Source organism: Cyprinodon variegatus, unplaced genomic scaffold, assembly GCF_000732505.1.
Source record: "Cyprinodon variegatus isolate N-32 unplaced genomic scaffold, C_variegatus-1.0 Scaffold92, whole genome shotgun sequence".
Classification (NCBI taxonomy): Eukaryota; Metazoa; Chordata; class Actinopteri; order Cyprinodontiformes; family Cyprinodontidae; genus Cyprinodon; species Cyprinodon variegatus.
In genome coordinates this window covers 953,429-967,945 of record NW_015150545.1, presented here as the reverse complement: position 1 = coordinate 967,945, position 14,517 = coordinate 953,429, and the positions used below count along the sequence as shown (strand labels likewise).

General features: G+C 37.6%; 1 protein-coding gene across 1 annotated transcript in view; it reads right to left on the bottom strand.

Moving 5' to 3' along the window:
- The window catches only part of efnb3 (ephrin-B3), a 115,555-nt gene that overhangs the window by 47,973 nt on the left and 53,065 nt on the right, over positions 1 to 14,517 (bottom strand). Inside the window, exon 2 of the mRNA XM_015373795.1 lies at positions 13,791 to 14,080. Within this exon, the coding sequence (XP_015229281.1) occupies positions 13,791 to 14,080 (290 nt within the window). The remainder of the gene's footprint in view (positions 1 to 13,790; positions 14,081 to 14,517) is intronic.

Here is a 14,517-nt window from a genome sequence, read left to right as displayed (position 1 = left end):
ATGAGGTATTTGACTCTGATGCTGTCGGTAAATATTGAATTGACTTTACCCATAAATAATTACCCAAACTACACTTTTCTGTCCTTACTATCACTCTATATCAAATACAAAAGCTGTGTATTAGCTTTATCATCTCCATAAAGATATACCTCCGGTTCCTTATGTTTTTTTTTGCATTTAACATATTGATTAACATATTGTGTATAGAGGTTTGAATCTTCTTTATGCCACAAGCCACCTGGAGGACATGCAAAACATATGGAAAAGGGTTCTTCTGATCTTCCTAAAAAGCTATTTGGTGCTAATTGCTTTTGAATCTGAATACCCCTATAAAACAAAGTGGTGGGAGCGTCATGCTGTGGGGAAAATGAACAGCAAAGGCTGGTTTAGGTTGATGGGAAAATAGATAAAGCTGAAAGTCTCTGCACCACTTATTTCAGTTAACCGTGGTAAATAAATCATAAAGCACTTCTGCATTATTGATTTACCTTACTGTCTTACAGGAAACATAACATTAGTAAATAAAGCACTGAGAGCAGCTGTACCATAAAAGAAAAATTCACTTTTACCACAAAAGTTACAAAATTCCACTGCACTCCACTCACATGCAAAAAAAAGCTCTCATATTTCTAGTTCTTCAGCTCTTCTATAATTCATTTCAGTGGGGTATGGTTGTTTATCGCTGTCGTTGTTCGTCTGCATAGACCCCAGGGGGCCCTGCTCCATAAACACAACATCGGGAGTCATTCCCGCAACACAGAAAAGCACCTTCACAAGCGTCCTCCACAGCCATACAGGTTGCACCTGCTTGTTGCAAACTTGTGCACACGTTCACACCCAAAAGAAATACCTGCTTCTGCTCTAGATGTGCACCAAAACACACAAAAACACACACCCACATAACACCATCTGTCAGACTGCGCAACAACAGCAGCAGCGCTGCAGTCCCACAACGACTGACCCATTCTCCACGTCAGATTTGACCAAAACTTTATGTGTACAGGAACACATGGGCTTTGTGTGCGCATGCTAACTATTTTTGGGGTGGATTTTCCATGTTTACGACCACATGCCCTCCTTGTGTGCCCATGTTTGTGTGACAGCGCATATACTAATGAGAGAGGCCCTGTGCATGGAGATGTGAGCTTGCATATGTTAGCGCCAAAGAAGATTACTGACATCTGTGTGTGTGTGTGAGTGTGTGTGTGTGAAAGAGAGAGACATCAGTCACATTTGAGGTCATATGTAAGTTGACTGTGAGGCTGCAATCATTCACTGTGTGCGCGCCCCGCTCCCCTGACAGCGGCGGCAGTGATTGAAAGTGGCCACGTTGTTTCAGTGTCACCCTGCAGATGAGATGCAGCAGAGGCTGTGCATCAACAGCAGCGTGCATGACTGCATAACCCGCCTCTGTATGTTGTCATCCTCTATTTTTCTTTTTATTTAGACTCTTTACACTTGGAGCCAAAACTTCTGTCTGCATCTATCCAGTCCTCTGCCTCAAAGCAAATGGTACTGGTTTGACTGCCAGCAGCACATATGATGGTGTCGCCAGTTTTTGTCATGCTCTGTGGTTTTGTTATGCTCTTTTATTCTTTGTTCTAGTTTCGGCCTTTCATGGCTTAGTTTTGCTTTCAAACAGTTTCTTCGTTGTTCATTGTGTTTTCACTGTCATTTGTCTTTCACCGGGTTTCGGTTCCACTATTAGCACACCTGTTCTTCATTTGGTTAGGACCTCTTTGGATATAAACCAATCAACCATACAATGTTACCACCTATATTCTCTTTAGAGTGGCTAATTTTCCTGCAGAATCTAAAGAATGGTTTTTAGCAAAAAAGCTTTAATAAACTGTTGAAATGAGCTGCAAAGTACTGTTTTATCAAAACTCCTTGGTAAAATAAAATCTAAGTAGAACTTTTTTCTTTTTCTTTTTTTTTCTATATATATTTTGACTTGTTTCAGATTTCTCTTCTTCTGGACTGCTTCTGAAAATGGCATATTAATGCCAGAGAAAAGAAGGATAACTAGGTGAGAAAATAGGCCGTAAATGTCAAATCAACACCCATGAAAATGCTGTGATGCGAGTTTGTCCAGAAGATCATGTTAGCAGGATGAGAAGCAGGATTACTTTGATAAATAATGTTCTGCATGACTGCTTTAAACAAAATCATAGTCTTGTTATTCTCTTTAAGCTTGATCTGCAATTACAAATGTCTCACCTTCACGATTTAGGTCATTTACAAATATCATCTATTTGTCCTCCAAGTAGTCATCTATCATGGGTCACTTTCACTGCCAAAGGTTTTAACTGATCTACTTTAATCTTCTCATAGTGTTATATGACGTTCATGAGAATTGCATAAAGTTATGCCACAGCAACAAATAAAATCTTCCAGAAGGAGATTGTTTAAACTTATTTTTGTTTGATCAGGGATCAGAACCTTTCTCTTGTTGTGAGAGCCAGCTGGCCTTAATGGGGATTAGAACCACATGGGAGTAAACAGTCTGTAGCATAAAGCTGCTTCTTATCTTGTGGTGTATGTTGGCAATTCTAAAACTTGGGTCCAAATGTGAAGATATTTGGCCTTTTTTTTAAAACATTAAGTCCTGTTTGATGAATGTGAAGAGCAAATGTGTCTTGTTCGATGCTGCTGTGTAGATTTATAGCAGCTAAATTGGGAGAATAAACTAATTTGCTTTCACTGTGACATCCTGACCGATCTTCTTTCCCTTTCTTAGTGTAATTAATGCCTAACCGTCCTGAGCTTAATGTTCAATGCTCTATAAACATTTGATGACTGTCTCTTTTAAAGGGTCACATTATTTGCTAAATTAACCAGAACACACACCTATGGAATAAAAAAAAAAAAAAACTTGTGATTGGTTAATATAGTAAATGGACAGTAATTTTGTAGTATTTTATCAAGTCCAACTACCCCAAAGCACTTCACCCTACATTCATTGTCCCATTCGCCAATGGACATTGGCTATATTGTAGCCACACCTACCATGGGGCAGACTGAAAGAAGCAAGACTGCTTTAAAATTTGTGCCACCAGGCCTTCTTACCACCAACAGCAAACAAGGCAGGTGAGCAGAGACAAAATGGCAACCGAACGGTTACAGGACAAACCCCGACATCTTGGGCCACCATAGGCCTTTTAGGGAAAGATTTGTTTTTTTTATAATTTTTCTCCATCAGTATATCTGCAAAAAAAAGACAGAGTGTGTTTTATTCTGTAACATTATTCCCTATTATTACCTAATTTGATGTATTAACAAAAACTGACATAGGGCCAAGATATACTTTAAGACCCAATATAATGCAAGGAGAAAAAAAATTTTCTTTTGTTTGTTTTTTCTAATCAGTGCAAACAAAATATTTCGGCTTTGCAGAGGTTCTGTAGTGCACCTTAGGAAGACTATCCCTGCTATAAAGTCATAGCTTCAGTCTATATGGACATGCCTCCTGTCAGACATTTATGTTGGTTGGTGACCATATTAATATTTCTTGAAGAAAAATGGGGTAGGTTTTGTTTGCGTTGAACACATATTATTATAAAAAAGTTTAGCCAACTCTTTAAAGATAACAAATTTAAAAAATTCTGACGGTTTGTGTTGTTGAAATATAGGTTTAGCAGGTCTAACATTGGAGCATATTCAAGAAGTTAGCTGGCTTTGCTATTAGAGAGTGAATCTTAACTCTGACCAGATTAAGATGGATATTTTATAATTTCATTGCTGAAGCATATCTTCATTCCCCCTAGAAATGCAAGGTAAGGCAGGCGGTCGGTTCAATCTTCCTATGCACTATAATCATAGTAGCTGTTTACCTTTATTTGTCTCAGAAGGCCCATAATGCTTTTCTCTAGACAGATTTCAGACAAAAACTGTACACTGAAAATAACTTCCTGCATCTTATTTTCCTGCAGGTATATTTGCAGAAAGTGTAACTTATGTTTCGTAGATGTCTGTGAAAGTCTAAATAAATTAACTAACCTCAAGCAATCATAGAATACATGTGCATTCTTGCAAAAATACTGTGTTCCACAAGCCCAGCTGTTCACGAAGCATTCTTTAAATGCAGTGAAAGGCATAATTTGTGGTTTGTGTTAATGTGTGAGTGTGTCGCTGGGTTTGAATGGTGAAAGACACAAGGGTGGAGACGTTGAAAGGGAGAGAGAGAGAGAGTGAGGCTGGGATACAAAGCACAAAGTGAGAGACAGGGAGTGAGAGAGTCACACAGAAATAGGCTTACATAAACTCTGACCTCATGTTAGGAATGAAAACATCAATCAATAGGTATGACAAATCAATTTCCTTGGCTCTTTCTCTCCTCTCCCCAGGATACGGAAGAAAAGAATTACATTAATGAGATTCAAGTAATCTGATTACAAAACAGTGGCATCTGTGATGAATTAGAGGCTATAAAACCTGAGGAAAGTTTAGATTTACGGGAAAATCACCTACTTTTCTTTAAAGAGGATCAATTACACCACTCGCTGATAATTTTAGAGCAGAAATCAGAACATAGAGAGTTTCATTATGATTTTATGTGTTTACTAGGATGACAAATTGCACAGGAAACTGTTCAGCCGGTGGGCTTTAACCAAGTTACAGGTACTCTGTAATGGGTTTGACTTTGAAATTAACTTCCACCGACCTGCTTCCTCCACCGTTCAAACATTTTTCATGTGTGCCCACTCTGCAGTCTGCAAATGAAATTACAGCACGTTATATTTCTTAATTAAAATAAGATAACCCCGAGGCTTCTGCATACATCGCTGCCTTTACGTGCATGCACAAACATGCTCGTTCTCAACTAAACTCATCCAGTACCCGTAGTCCACGGCGTGTTCTCTATAATTTCGTCTGACATGGCCGGTTAGCAGATACGCAGCGGTAAATTCACAGCTGGATAAACTGCAATTAATTATCTCACGAGAGACTGAATGCAATTCTTCATTAGTGACACGCAATCACGGGCACGCCGTAGTCTGAAGATGTTCTCAGTTATCTCTTTACCTCTCCGATCCCCCAACTCGTAAAATTTGGAGCGTATGTGAAAGTGATGGAGAGTGTACGACCTTGTGTTGCGGCTGAGGATCGACCGGGCTGAAGCTGTCGATCGATCAGTCTGGCCTGCTTGCGTGCAGATAAAGGCGTTTCTGTCTTGACACTAGTGATTGTCAGGTGAGAGACTAGAAGAGGGAGCTGAACACGACAAGAGATTGTTGCAAAGCTGTGAATCTGCAGTTTTTTTGCTTTTATCCATTATGTTATAGATGTCTGCTGGTTAAAGATAATGTTTGAATCCTATGCAATTTAAACAAACTCTGCAAAGCAGAAGACAGATTAAAACTAAAGATGGCTTCAAGGCTTAACATTTCTTGGGAGGTTGTGTAGACATACTAGCTTTACTGGTAACTGGCATCACTAGTAAAAGTTTCAAAAAACAGAAAAGAAAAAAAATACACTTGTGGCTCAGCACTACTGCCTGAAATAAAGCTTCTTCACTGTTGACTTGTTTATGAGGGTAGATTTTGCTGTTGGGTGCATAAAGTAACAGTGAAGTGCCTCTACCCTATCTATCACAGCACATGAGCTAAAATAAGGCTTCTACACTGTGACTTGGACGGACATTTCCAGCTGTTTGGAGCAGAGTTAGTCCCTTTTCTTCTGTCTGCCGGTCAGCTTGCTGAACAAAAGGCCAAAAAATGTCTCCCTTGATTGGAAGAAGCAAAACATTTTTTCACTCTGACAAAAATTCCAGGAAAAAAAACAAAAAAAACCTGAGTTTCTCATCACTCTTTTAAAGGAGCACTAAGAAACAGCAGTTTCTAAAGTATTCATATTTATTGCTCTAGTAGAAGTATAAATCCTACTGTTAAAAACACTTTTGTCAGAGGGAGAGTATCAACTTAAGCCTTTTATTCAAGTTAAAGTGTAAAATTACCATTTTAAAAAGTATAAAAGTAATGCAGGAACAAAATGTTAAGGACAGATGATTTAATGCACTACCCTATTAAATAAACATTTTTCTACAATTCTGGATGATAATTTATTTATACTTTATTTTCTTAGCTTTATAACTAATGGTAACAGTGTGAAAATTAACTTTGCATCATCTTGAAAAACTATTTTGGTATGCGGTGAAAAACAAGTTCACGAGTCCAACCACAAAGAAATTAATTGTCTGGATGAAACAAATATTTTTTATATTTTTATGAGTTTTAATCAGTCTATTTTAGAAATGTAAGGAGTAGAAAGTAGAGATAATAGCAAAAAAATGTAAGGAGTAGAAGTAAAAAGTAAAATAATTAGGATCAATAGCCTAAATCTGTACTTAAGTAAGGTAACAAAGTATTTGTACTTTACCTGACACCTCTGCTAAGTAATATCAACACCTAAAAGGTGAGGTGTGGCGTGCAGGTTGCAAATTCAAGAAATGAGGATGTAGAAAAAGATGTAATAAGAGATAACCAGTGAAAAAGATTCAGCTACAGCTAAGCTTTGTGGGAAATGAAGGATGCAGAGGCTTCTTAGGTATTGAGGAAACTTATCCCGGTCAGCTTCTCTTGCTGGCTTCAATGTCTGAAGGCTGCTACTCTTCTGCCAACATAAAATACCAAATGCTGCGCTCTGTTTTGATATATCTGGGGACTCTCATCTAATTGGCAGGAAGTAAACACGGTCTACACACTGCACTGTAGTAGTTCTGGACCATACCTCTTAGTTTAAAGGGAGAAAAATCTGGCAAAGACGTTGATGATTCAGTGGACTGACTATTTATAGGTAAGTTACATCTATACCAGCTGACAAATGAGAAAAAGTTCTGAAATTTTATAGTAGATTTCTTATTTTATTGCTCCTTCTGTTAAAAACTTTAGCTGGGAAATTATGAGCAGCATGTCTGTAAAACAGCAGGATGGAGGCTGGCTTAACACTGTGATTGCCTAAACAATCTGCCACATATTATTAGTCTATATGCATGTGTTGCCCTATCAGTATAAGCTTAAAAACATATATTCTGCACAGTATTTAGGTGGAAACAAGTACTAAATTCAGTTTGTTTTTTTTATTAAAAAAAACATGCAAAAGGTCATATAAAAAGAATAGCATAATATATAATTAAATCATTTTCTAATTTAGGTTCTAAGTGTGCTATTTTTAATAAACGCTGTGATATTATGAGAATCTTATGGGCAAGTTCTTACTTTTAACAAAACAATAAGAAAAAAAATAATGATTCAATCAGGCAGTGATCAAAGATGGCAAATTGATCCTTTAATGGCTGTGACTTGTGATCAGTAGGTCAATGAAAAAGATTTTTGTTCTGTTCATTAAAAGCCTTGAAAACAGAAAGTCACCGCTAATATTCATTGAAGCAACATCAAACAGCATGTTCTTTGATGCAGATAAAGGCTAAAGATATCTCCTTTGATGCATAAAAGGGAACAATCTTGTAATTCCTTCATTTTTTTGACAGATTTAGAACTCGGGCCTCTATCAAAGAAACTGCAGCAAATTTCTAACGTGGTCGTTAAATTTAATTGGTCAATTAAAATAAACAATTTTCCCAAATCTTTTTATTTTTATGAGTTCCTGTAGTCCTTCAGCAGGTCACTGCTTTAGAGAAAACCAGAAATGGTGTGGGCATTTATCGTTTTTTTTGCTGTGAAAACCAGTAGATTTACTGCAAATACAAAGTAGTTGTCCACTGGGTTATCACTGTAATCTGACTGTTACTATTTAGGAGGTGGGGCTGTGTACTGTAATTAGGCACAGGAACAGGTGTGCAACAACAAGTCTAGTACAACTATTTGGTCTTACAAAAAGTATCACAGTAATGTATCCTGCTGAGTTGGGCTGTTTCTGTTGTTTCGCAAAAGCCAAAACCAGCTCTCTCAAGCCGAGACGAATGAGAAGGTAAAGTCTATTTTTAGGTAGAAAGGTAGAAGTTATCTGCAGAATGAATGTGGGAACTGTTACACTTAAATAGAATAAATTAATTAAATGTGGTGTGCTGCAGTAAACTTTTTCTCTGCAGGCACATCTGTGCCTGCAGAGAAGAGAAAAAAAAATTGAAAAAAATGAAAAACAAACCTGATTGTTGATTAAAAAAAAAAACTCTAAATCATGTCACAGTCTCTGCATCAGGGCGACGTTCACACTGCAGCCTGAAGTGACCCAAATCCGATTTTTTTGGCCCATATGCAACCTGGATCTGATCGTTTCATGACAGTCTGAACATCACAGATCCGATTTTTTCCAATTCGACCCAGGCCACTTGGCTATGTGGTCCTGAATCCAATACGAATCTCATCTTTTCAAATGGGGCCTGTGTCTGAACGAACAGGTCGCATTCACTATTCTGGGTCTTTCTATGAAGAAGCGGCAAGAAAAACAACAACCATAGCGGACGATGATGTGGAGAGCAGTATTTATGTTTAACTATCTTGAAAATATTGTGTTTTTATGGTTGGGAAAGATCGCTAGATGCACTCCGGTACTATCATATATGTTTACTTCCGTAAACACAGTGCACACTGGTCTGTTACGTCATTGCGTTCCCACAGAAGACCCAATACAAGTCGCATATATTTGGAAATGTGAACGGCAACACAAAAAAATCGGATTTTACAAAAAAATCGAAATCGAGCATGAAGGCCTCCAGCGTGAACGTAGCCAAACTGACCATATCAATGCATTTTTTAGCACCATGTTTTTTTTCCCCCAATGTTTACATTTGATCACTGCTGCACTTTAAGAAATGGAGATGTAATGAGGGGCTGTAAAAAACAAAATTTCGTTTTGTATGCACTCTGTGTATACAAAATGACAATAAAGTTAGTCTAAGTCTGTTCATAAGAAGGTCTGCAGTGAGTGTGTGAAACGACACTTTAGACAGGAATCTCTTTCTGCTTTCATTTTACAGCATTGTAGAAGGTATAAATTAAAAGAAAATCCTTAGTGAAGGCTTGTTCTTGGATCCCCACACACCATCTGCTGGTCCTTTCATGCTTTTTACCCCCTTTTAAATTGACTACTTTCAACTTCCACAATTGAATAAACTCCAGTGTCAGACTCCTCTTACATGGTTTGTAAACCAGGTGGTTAATTGAGCCAGAGAGGCATATTTTAAAGCACCCAAGTAAACGAGGTCCTGACTTCTACATCGGTGGGCTGAGCTCTGAATATGATTGTATTACCCCCCATGGTCAGTCCTAACAAAACCCCCTCAGACATCAGGCTCTGAATAAAACGCTGCTACATTTTTAAGTCTTTATTACTATTCTTTATTTTAATGGTTCATTTTTTTTTAAAGATGTAGCACAAATTTAAAAGCAGTAGTTAAATTTGGTAATCTGAGTCTGTTTTATGTTGCGTGTAAGCATCAGTTTCTCACTGGACGATTTCATTGCTGTTAGCGAAATATGAGTCACTTTCTTATCTGCAACTAGGCTTGTCACTAACATTTCCTGTAATGTTTAAACATTTACTACATCAGTAACTACATGTTCATAAAAATGCTTTTTTAGTTTGTGTTTTAGTTTTAGATCTCTAGAGACCAAAGTATCAAAATAGTGCAAAATAAATGTGACCATGACATCAAATGTAGTGCATTTAAATAAATGCACCGAGGAGTGTATAGTGTTTTTGTAAATCTGGTAAACGATGGTCCTCCAGCTGAAATGACCGACCAATATTCCTCAAAGATGCAGCAATTAAAAGATTTCTACTAGCAAAGAAGCAGACATGGAAGGTCAAGAAAGTTAGATAAAATGATGAGCGTGATATTTGACTTTAAAACATGGTGGGGGATCATCATCATGCTGCTGGGATACTTTTTTTAGGGAAGCTGGATTAGAGGAAGATGGATGGAGTACAAGACAATACTGTAGGGAAAAAGGAAAGGCTACAAAATACTTGAGAATGGGATGAAGGATATGCATTTGTCAGAACAGCCTAGTCAAAGTGCAAAAAAAAATACATTTGAGGCTAGAATTGATGGTTATATGATTGATGATCTCCGTCTGTGATGGAGCTTTAGCTACTGTAGGGAAGGTCAGATATTAGTCTTTATGTGCAAAGCAGGTAGAGAAATATCAAGGAAGATATTAATGCTCCAATTGCAATATTATCTGGTTCTTGTTTTTACTCAAGGGGGCTGAACATAAAGGCATGGTTTTCAGATTTTTCATTGTCAAAATAAAAAACGATTGATGATCAAATTCACCCCGCCTCTCACCAATTGACAGCTGGAGATAGGCACCAGCACCCCTCCCCACCCCACTTGGGATTAAGTGTGTTAGAAGATGGATGGAGGATCAAATTCAAGGGTTATAAGTAGGGCTGAAACATTTAATCAGATTAATCGTGATTAATCGACTGTTGAAATAATCGTCAACTACTTAAAAAAAAATATATATATATAATCATTTTGCATTTAAGATAAAAAACAAAAAAAATAAAATTTTCTTCTCTCAATAGCTCCATTAAGAACCATTCAAGTGGAATTGGTTAAAAAAAATCATTGATTTGTTAAAAAACTCTTCTTTAAGGAACCTTTTTCCATCCGATTATTAATTAATTAAAAAATGAATAATAATTGACAGATTAAACGATTTGAAAAATAATCGTTAGTTGCAGCCCTAGTTATAAATACTTTAGCAAGGGACTGAATATCTTTTTTCCCAAAGCACTCTTGGCCAAGTGTTTAAATTTAACATTTTTCAAGCCAAAATTAAGCTTTACATAATTTTTCTTTAAAATAGGGCAATAGATAAAATGGATTTACTCTAAAATCATCCACTTAAATGGATGATAACTGAGAGTACTTTTGTTATAAATGAACCGAATAAAGCTGAACGGAAACATTAGTATGCTGCTGTCGACGTAGGGTGGAGGGAAAACATCCCCAGTGCATCACCACTCCTCGCAAAACGTGCCGCTATAAGGACTGATAGTGAAAAGCAAGAGGAAGAAAAGAAACAGTCAACAAATATAGAACACAAAGAGGCAAGAGGGACTTGACTGACTTTGGGAGATTTGATATTCTCTTTGTATATTTCCAGCTTTTTCCTTCTTTCTGCCTGTCTTTCCCAGCTTCTTTCTCTTAGCTGCTCTCTTTCCATAATTTTTAGTGTTTTTTTCCTCTCCCCAAAAAGCAGACAGAAAGCACTGAAAAGAGCATTTGCACACCTGAGTGAAAAGAGCTTGCAGGTGCGTGGGTGGAGAGCTGTGGGAATCAAACAGGGTCTCTCTCTTTGTCTATCCTGCTCAATCTTCCACTCCTGAGGTGTTTTTGCAGGGCTTGTGTTTGTATTGGAAACTTGTGGGCGGTGGAAGTGCTTCTTATATGCATGCATGTGCATCATGTGTGTGTGTGTGCAGCGTTGTAGCTGTGAGTGTTAAACCCGCCTGGCTTTGGCCCTGTTTTTGAAAACAACCCTCAGGTTTCGGTTGGCTCAACCTTTTCCCCCGCAGATTGTTCCTTCCATTAAAAAACCGGAATAAAAAAAAACGCTTGGTCAGACCTTCCTGGATGACTTCATCGGGTCCAGACTAACTCCAAACAACCTTTTGAGCAAACCAAAACAAAATTCAGCCTTTGATTTCATGGTTGCAGCAAAGCTGGCGACATAGAGACTCGAAGCAGGTGCAAAGACACGTCCACATTAAAACATGCTGATAAAGGCCACACAGAGGATCACCTGGTGTATAAAAAATCCTACACATTTTTTATCATGCAATAAACTAAGAACAAGGAGTGCATTATTCCTAACTTCTTAAGTAAAAATGATGGTTGGATCCCCACACCCTTTAGTCAGATATTCTCAAATGTCTCTAAGAAAAGCTAGTTTCCTCTATATGTTTACCAGTGTTGGAATTAACAATATTTCATAATAACATAGTTATTAACTGCATCATTTTTTCATTGGAAAACAAATCTAACTACTTCTTCATATACTGTTAATGACGTTATGTCGCTTGCAATCTAAAGCAAGCTGGCGTCATTCCTAAATAAAGGCGGCTGCTCAAGTCAAAGGCTAAATGCTTCTGCCATTTGCTCATTCTGTGCAGGAACAATGACCTAATATTTCTTAATATAAATTTAGAAGCATCTCTAATCTAAAGAAGCTCCTCACATCAACTCAGCCATGACTCCTCATAGCTCTTTACTTGCTGTGCTATGTATTTGCATGATTTACTGAAAATATACTGGGATAATCCAGTCCTGATGTTTTGTTTTGTACTTTTGTTTTCTGGAATAGTGTTAGTTTTATTTATTTAATTTGTGTTAAATTGCTTGAAAATAATTTTTTTTTTTGGGGTTCTTCCCTATTTTAAAGCCAGTTGATGGTTGTCAACCTGCAAACATATAAAGTTTGGCATCTGATTAGATTTGCTTTATTTTTCTTTTATGAAAAACAAAAAACATAATCATATCTACAAAAAAGTTTTTTCAATCGTATCCAACCAAACACACCAAAATGCTGCAGATTAGCCTAATTAGTCCAATTGTAAAATATAATTAATTTCCAGTTGTGTTTAAAGCTCACATAACAGGAAAATTATACAAATTATTTTACAATTCAGATAAGAAAAAGGTAACTGCATAATTTTGACTAGTAACTTGTTACTTTGATTGTGAAGCACCTCAGTTACTAACTTAGATACTTTTTTAACGAGGAAACTACTATTTAAAACTAGGTTTTTTTATATATATATATACTTATGTCGACAAAAATGATAATACTCGCAGCCCAGATGTCTAGGCTTTAAAAAGGAGTGGCTGAGGTTCAATGAAAGACATTAGAACTCCTGTTTCTGTAGCCAATGTAGAAAACATTTGTTAGAAGGTGCTCCAGTCAGATTAGATCAAAACTGGGCATTTGGGTCTGTATTAATGATGCAATGATGCCAATAAAGAAGGTAAAACATCTTGAGGAAACAGGAATAAACTCAGATGTCTTCTAATTCTATGTATTGTGTCTTGTCCTAACTATGACTGAGTATCTACATCAACACACCCTAAAGATCAACGATAGCTCAACTCAAAGTATACTTCTCTGTTTGAGTGTCCTAGTCAAAGTACAGAACTAAGTTCTTTAAACAACGTGTAGCAAGACCTGAAAAATGGCTGTTTACAGATGCTGCATAGAAGAAAAGGTGCAAATTTCTGTTTTTAGGTGAGCAAACCTGGTAATGATACACCCCGACAAACGTGTAGCTGTAATTGGAGCAAATGATGGTTCCACAAAGATTCAACTCAAAGGAGCCGAAGGCAGATGGATTTCATAGATCTAGACTTATCAAACAGTTATAACCTCTGGTTAGAGATTACTTAAAATCCAAATAAAACATTAAGAGGTTTTATGTTATGTGACAAAGAGTGATAAAGTTTAAGAAGTATTGCTTTATAAAGGCAGAGAAGAAGGACTGAAAATAAGTCCCAGAAATAAGTAAAATAATACAATGGAAAGTTTTTCTCAGCAACAGAATAACGTATTGGAGGAAATTATACTCCTTAAATCCACATGGTCATCTAGTTATTTTTTATGCAGAGCATCCTGTAGTTTGGTGCCCGCCTGCAGACCAGATTAAACACAGATCTCTGACATAATTACCATAAACACACCCGCCCCATCTGCGTCTTCATCATGGGGGGATAAACAAACACACTCAGGCACAATCAGAAATCAACCATGCAATCATAACAACCCACCCCGAGCACCACCTACACCCTGCAGGAAGGCCCAGCACCATGCAATCCCTCATCTCACCGATGATGTAGTAGTCGTGCATGCTCTTAAACTCGTGGCCCCAGAGGTTTGGTGAAAACTCCTGGAACTTGATGGTGAAGCGGCGCTCCCTCGTGGGCTCGTCACACGTCAGGACGATGTTGGGCGTGCCCAGCACCTCGCAGCGGTCGGCCTGTTCCCGCGACGACACGAGGTAGAGTTTGTAGAACTCGTACTCTGGCGTGGACCTGGCCGTGTCCAGCGGGGGGCAGATGAGGTCCAGCCGGTCCCCGATCTGAGGGTAGAGAACATAGCCCTTGTCGTCCCTAAACCTGGAGGAAGGTAAGAAGGGAAATGAGGAAAACAAAATTAGCCTGGAGAGTAAAGCAAGGCGAGAAAGTTTAATAATAACCTTTATGAAGCAGCTGCTTCATAAAGATTTGTTGCTGCCTGAGCAACAGATGGGACTTTTAGCCCTTTTAGATCCAATACCTTCTACCTTTGCTGACTTTAAACAAAACAGATGTTTAAAGCAATGAAGAGTTGTGTAGCTAACAGAACCATTTTTCATTTTAATGTAGAAAAAAAGGGAATCAGAAATATAAAAATGTCCAACTTTAAGTTTTAACAGAGAATTATAAAAGGTCAGAAAGTTCCTGATGACCAATGTACAAAAAAACACCAATCTTTGCAAAACAGATAGATAGATAGATAGATAGATAGATAGATAGATAGATAGATAGATAGATAGATAGATAGATAGATAGAT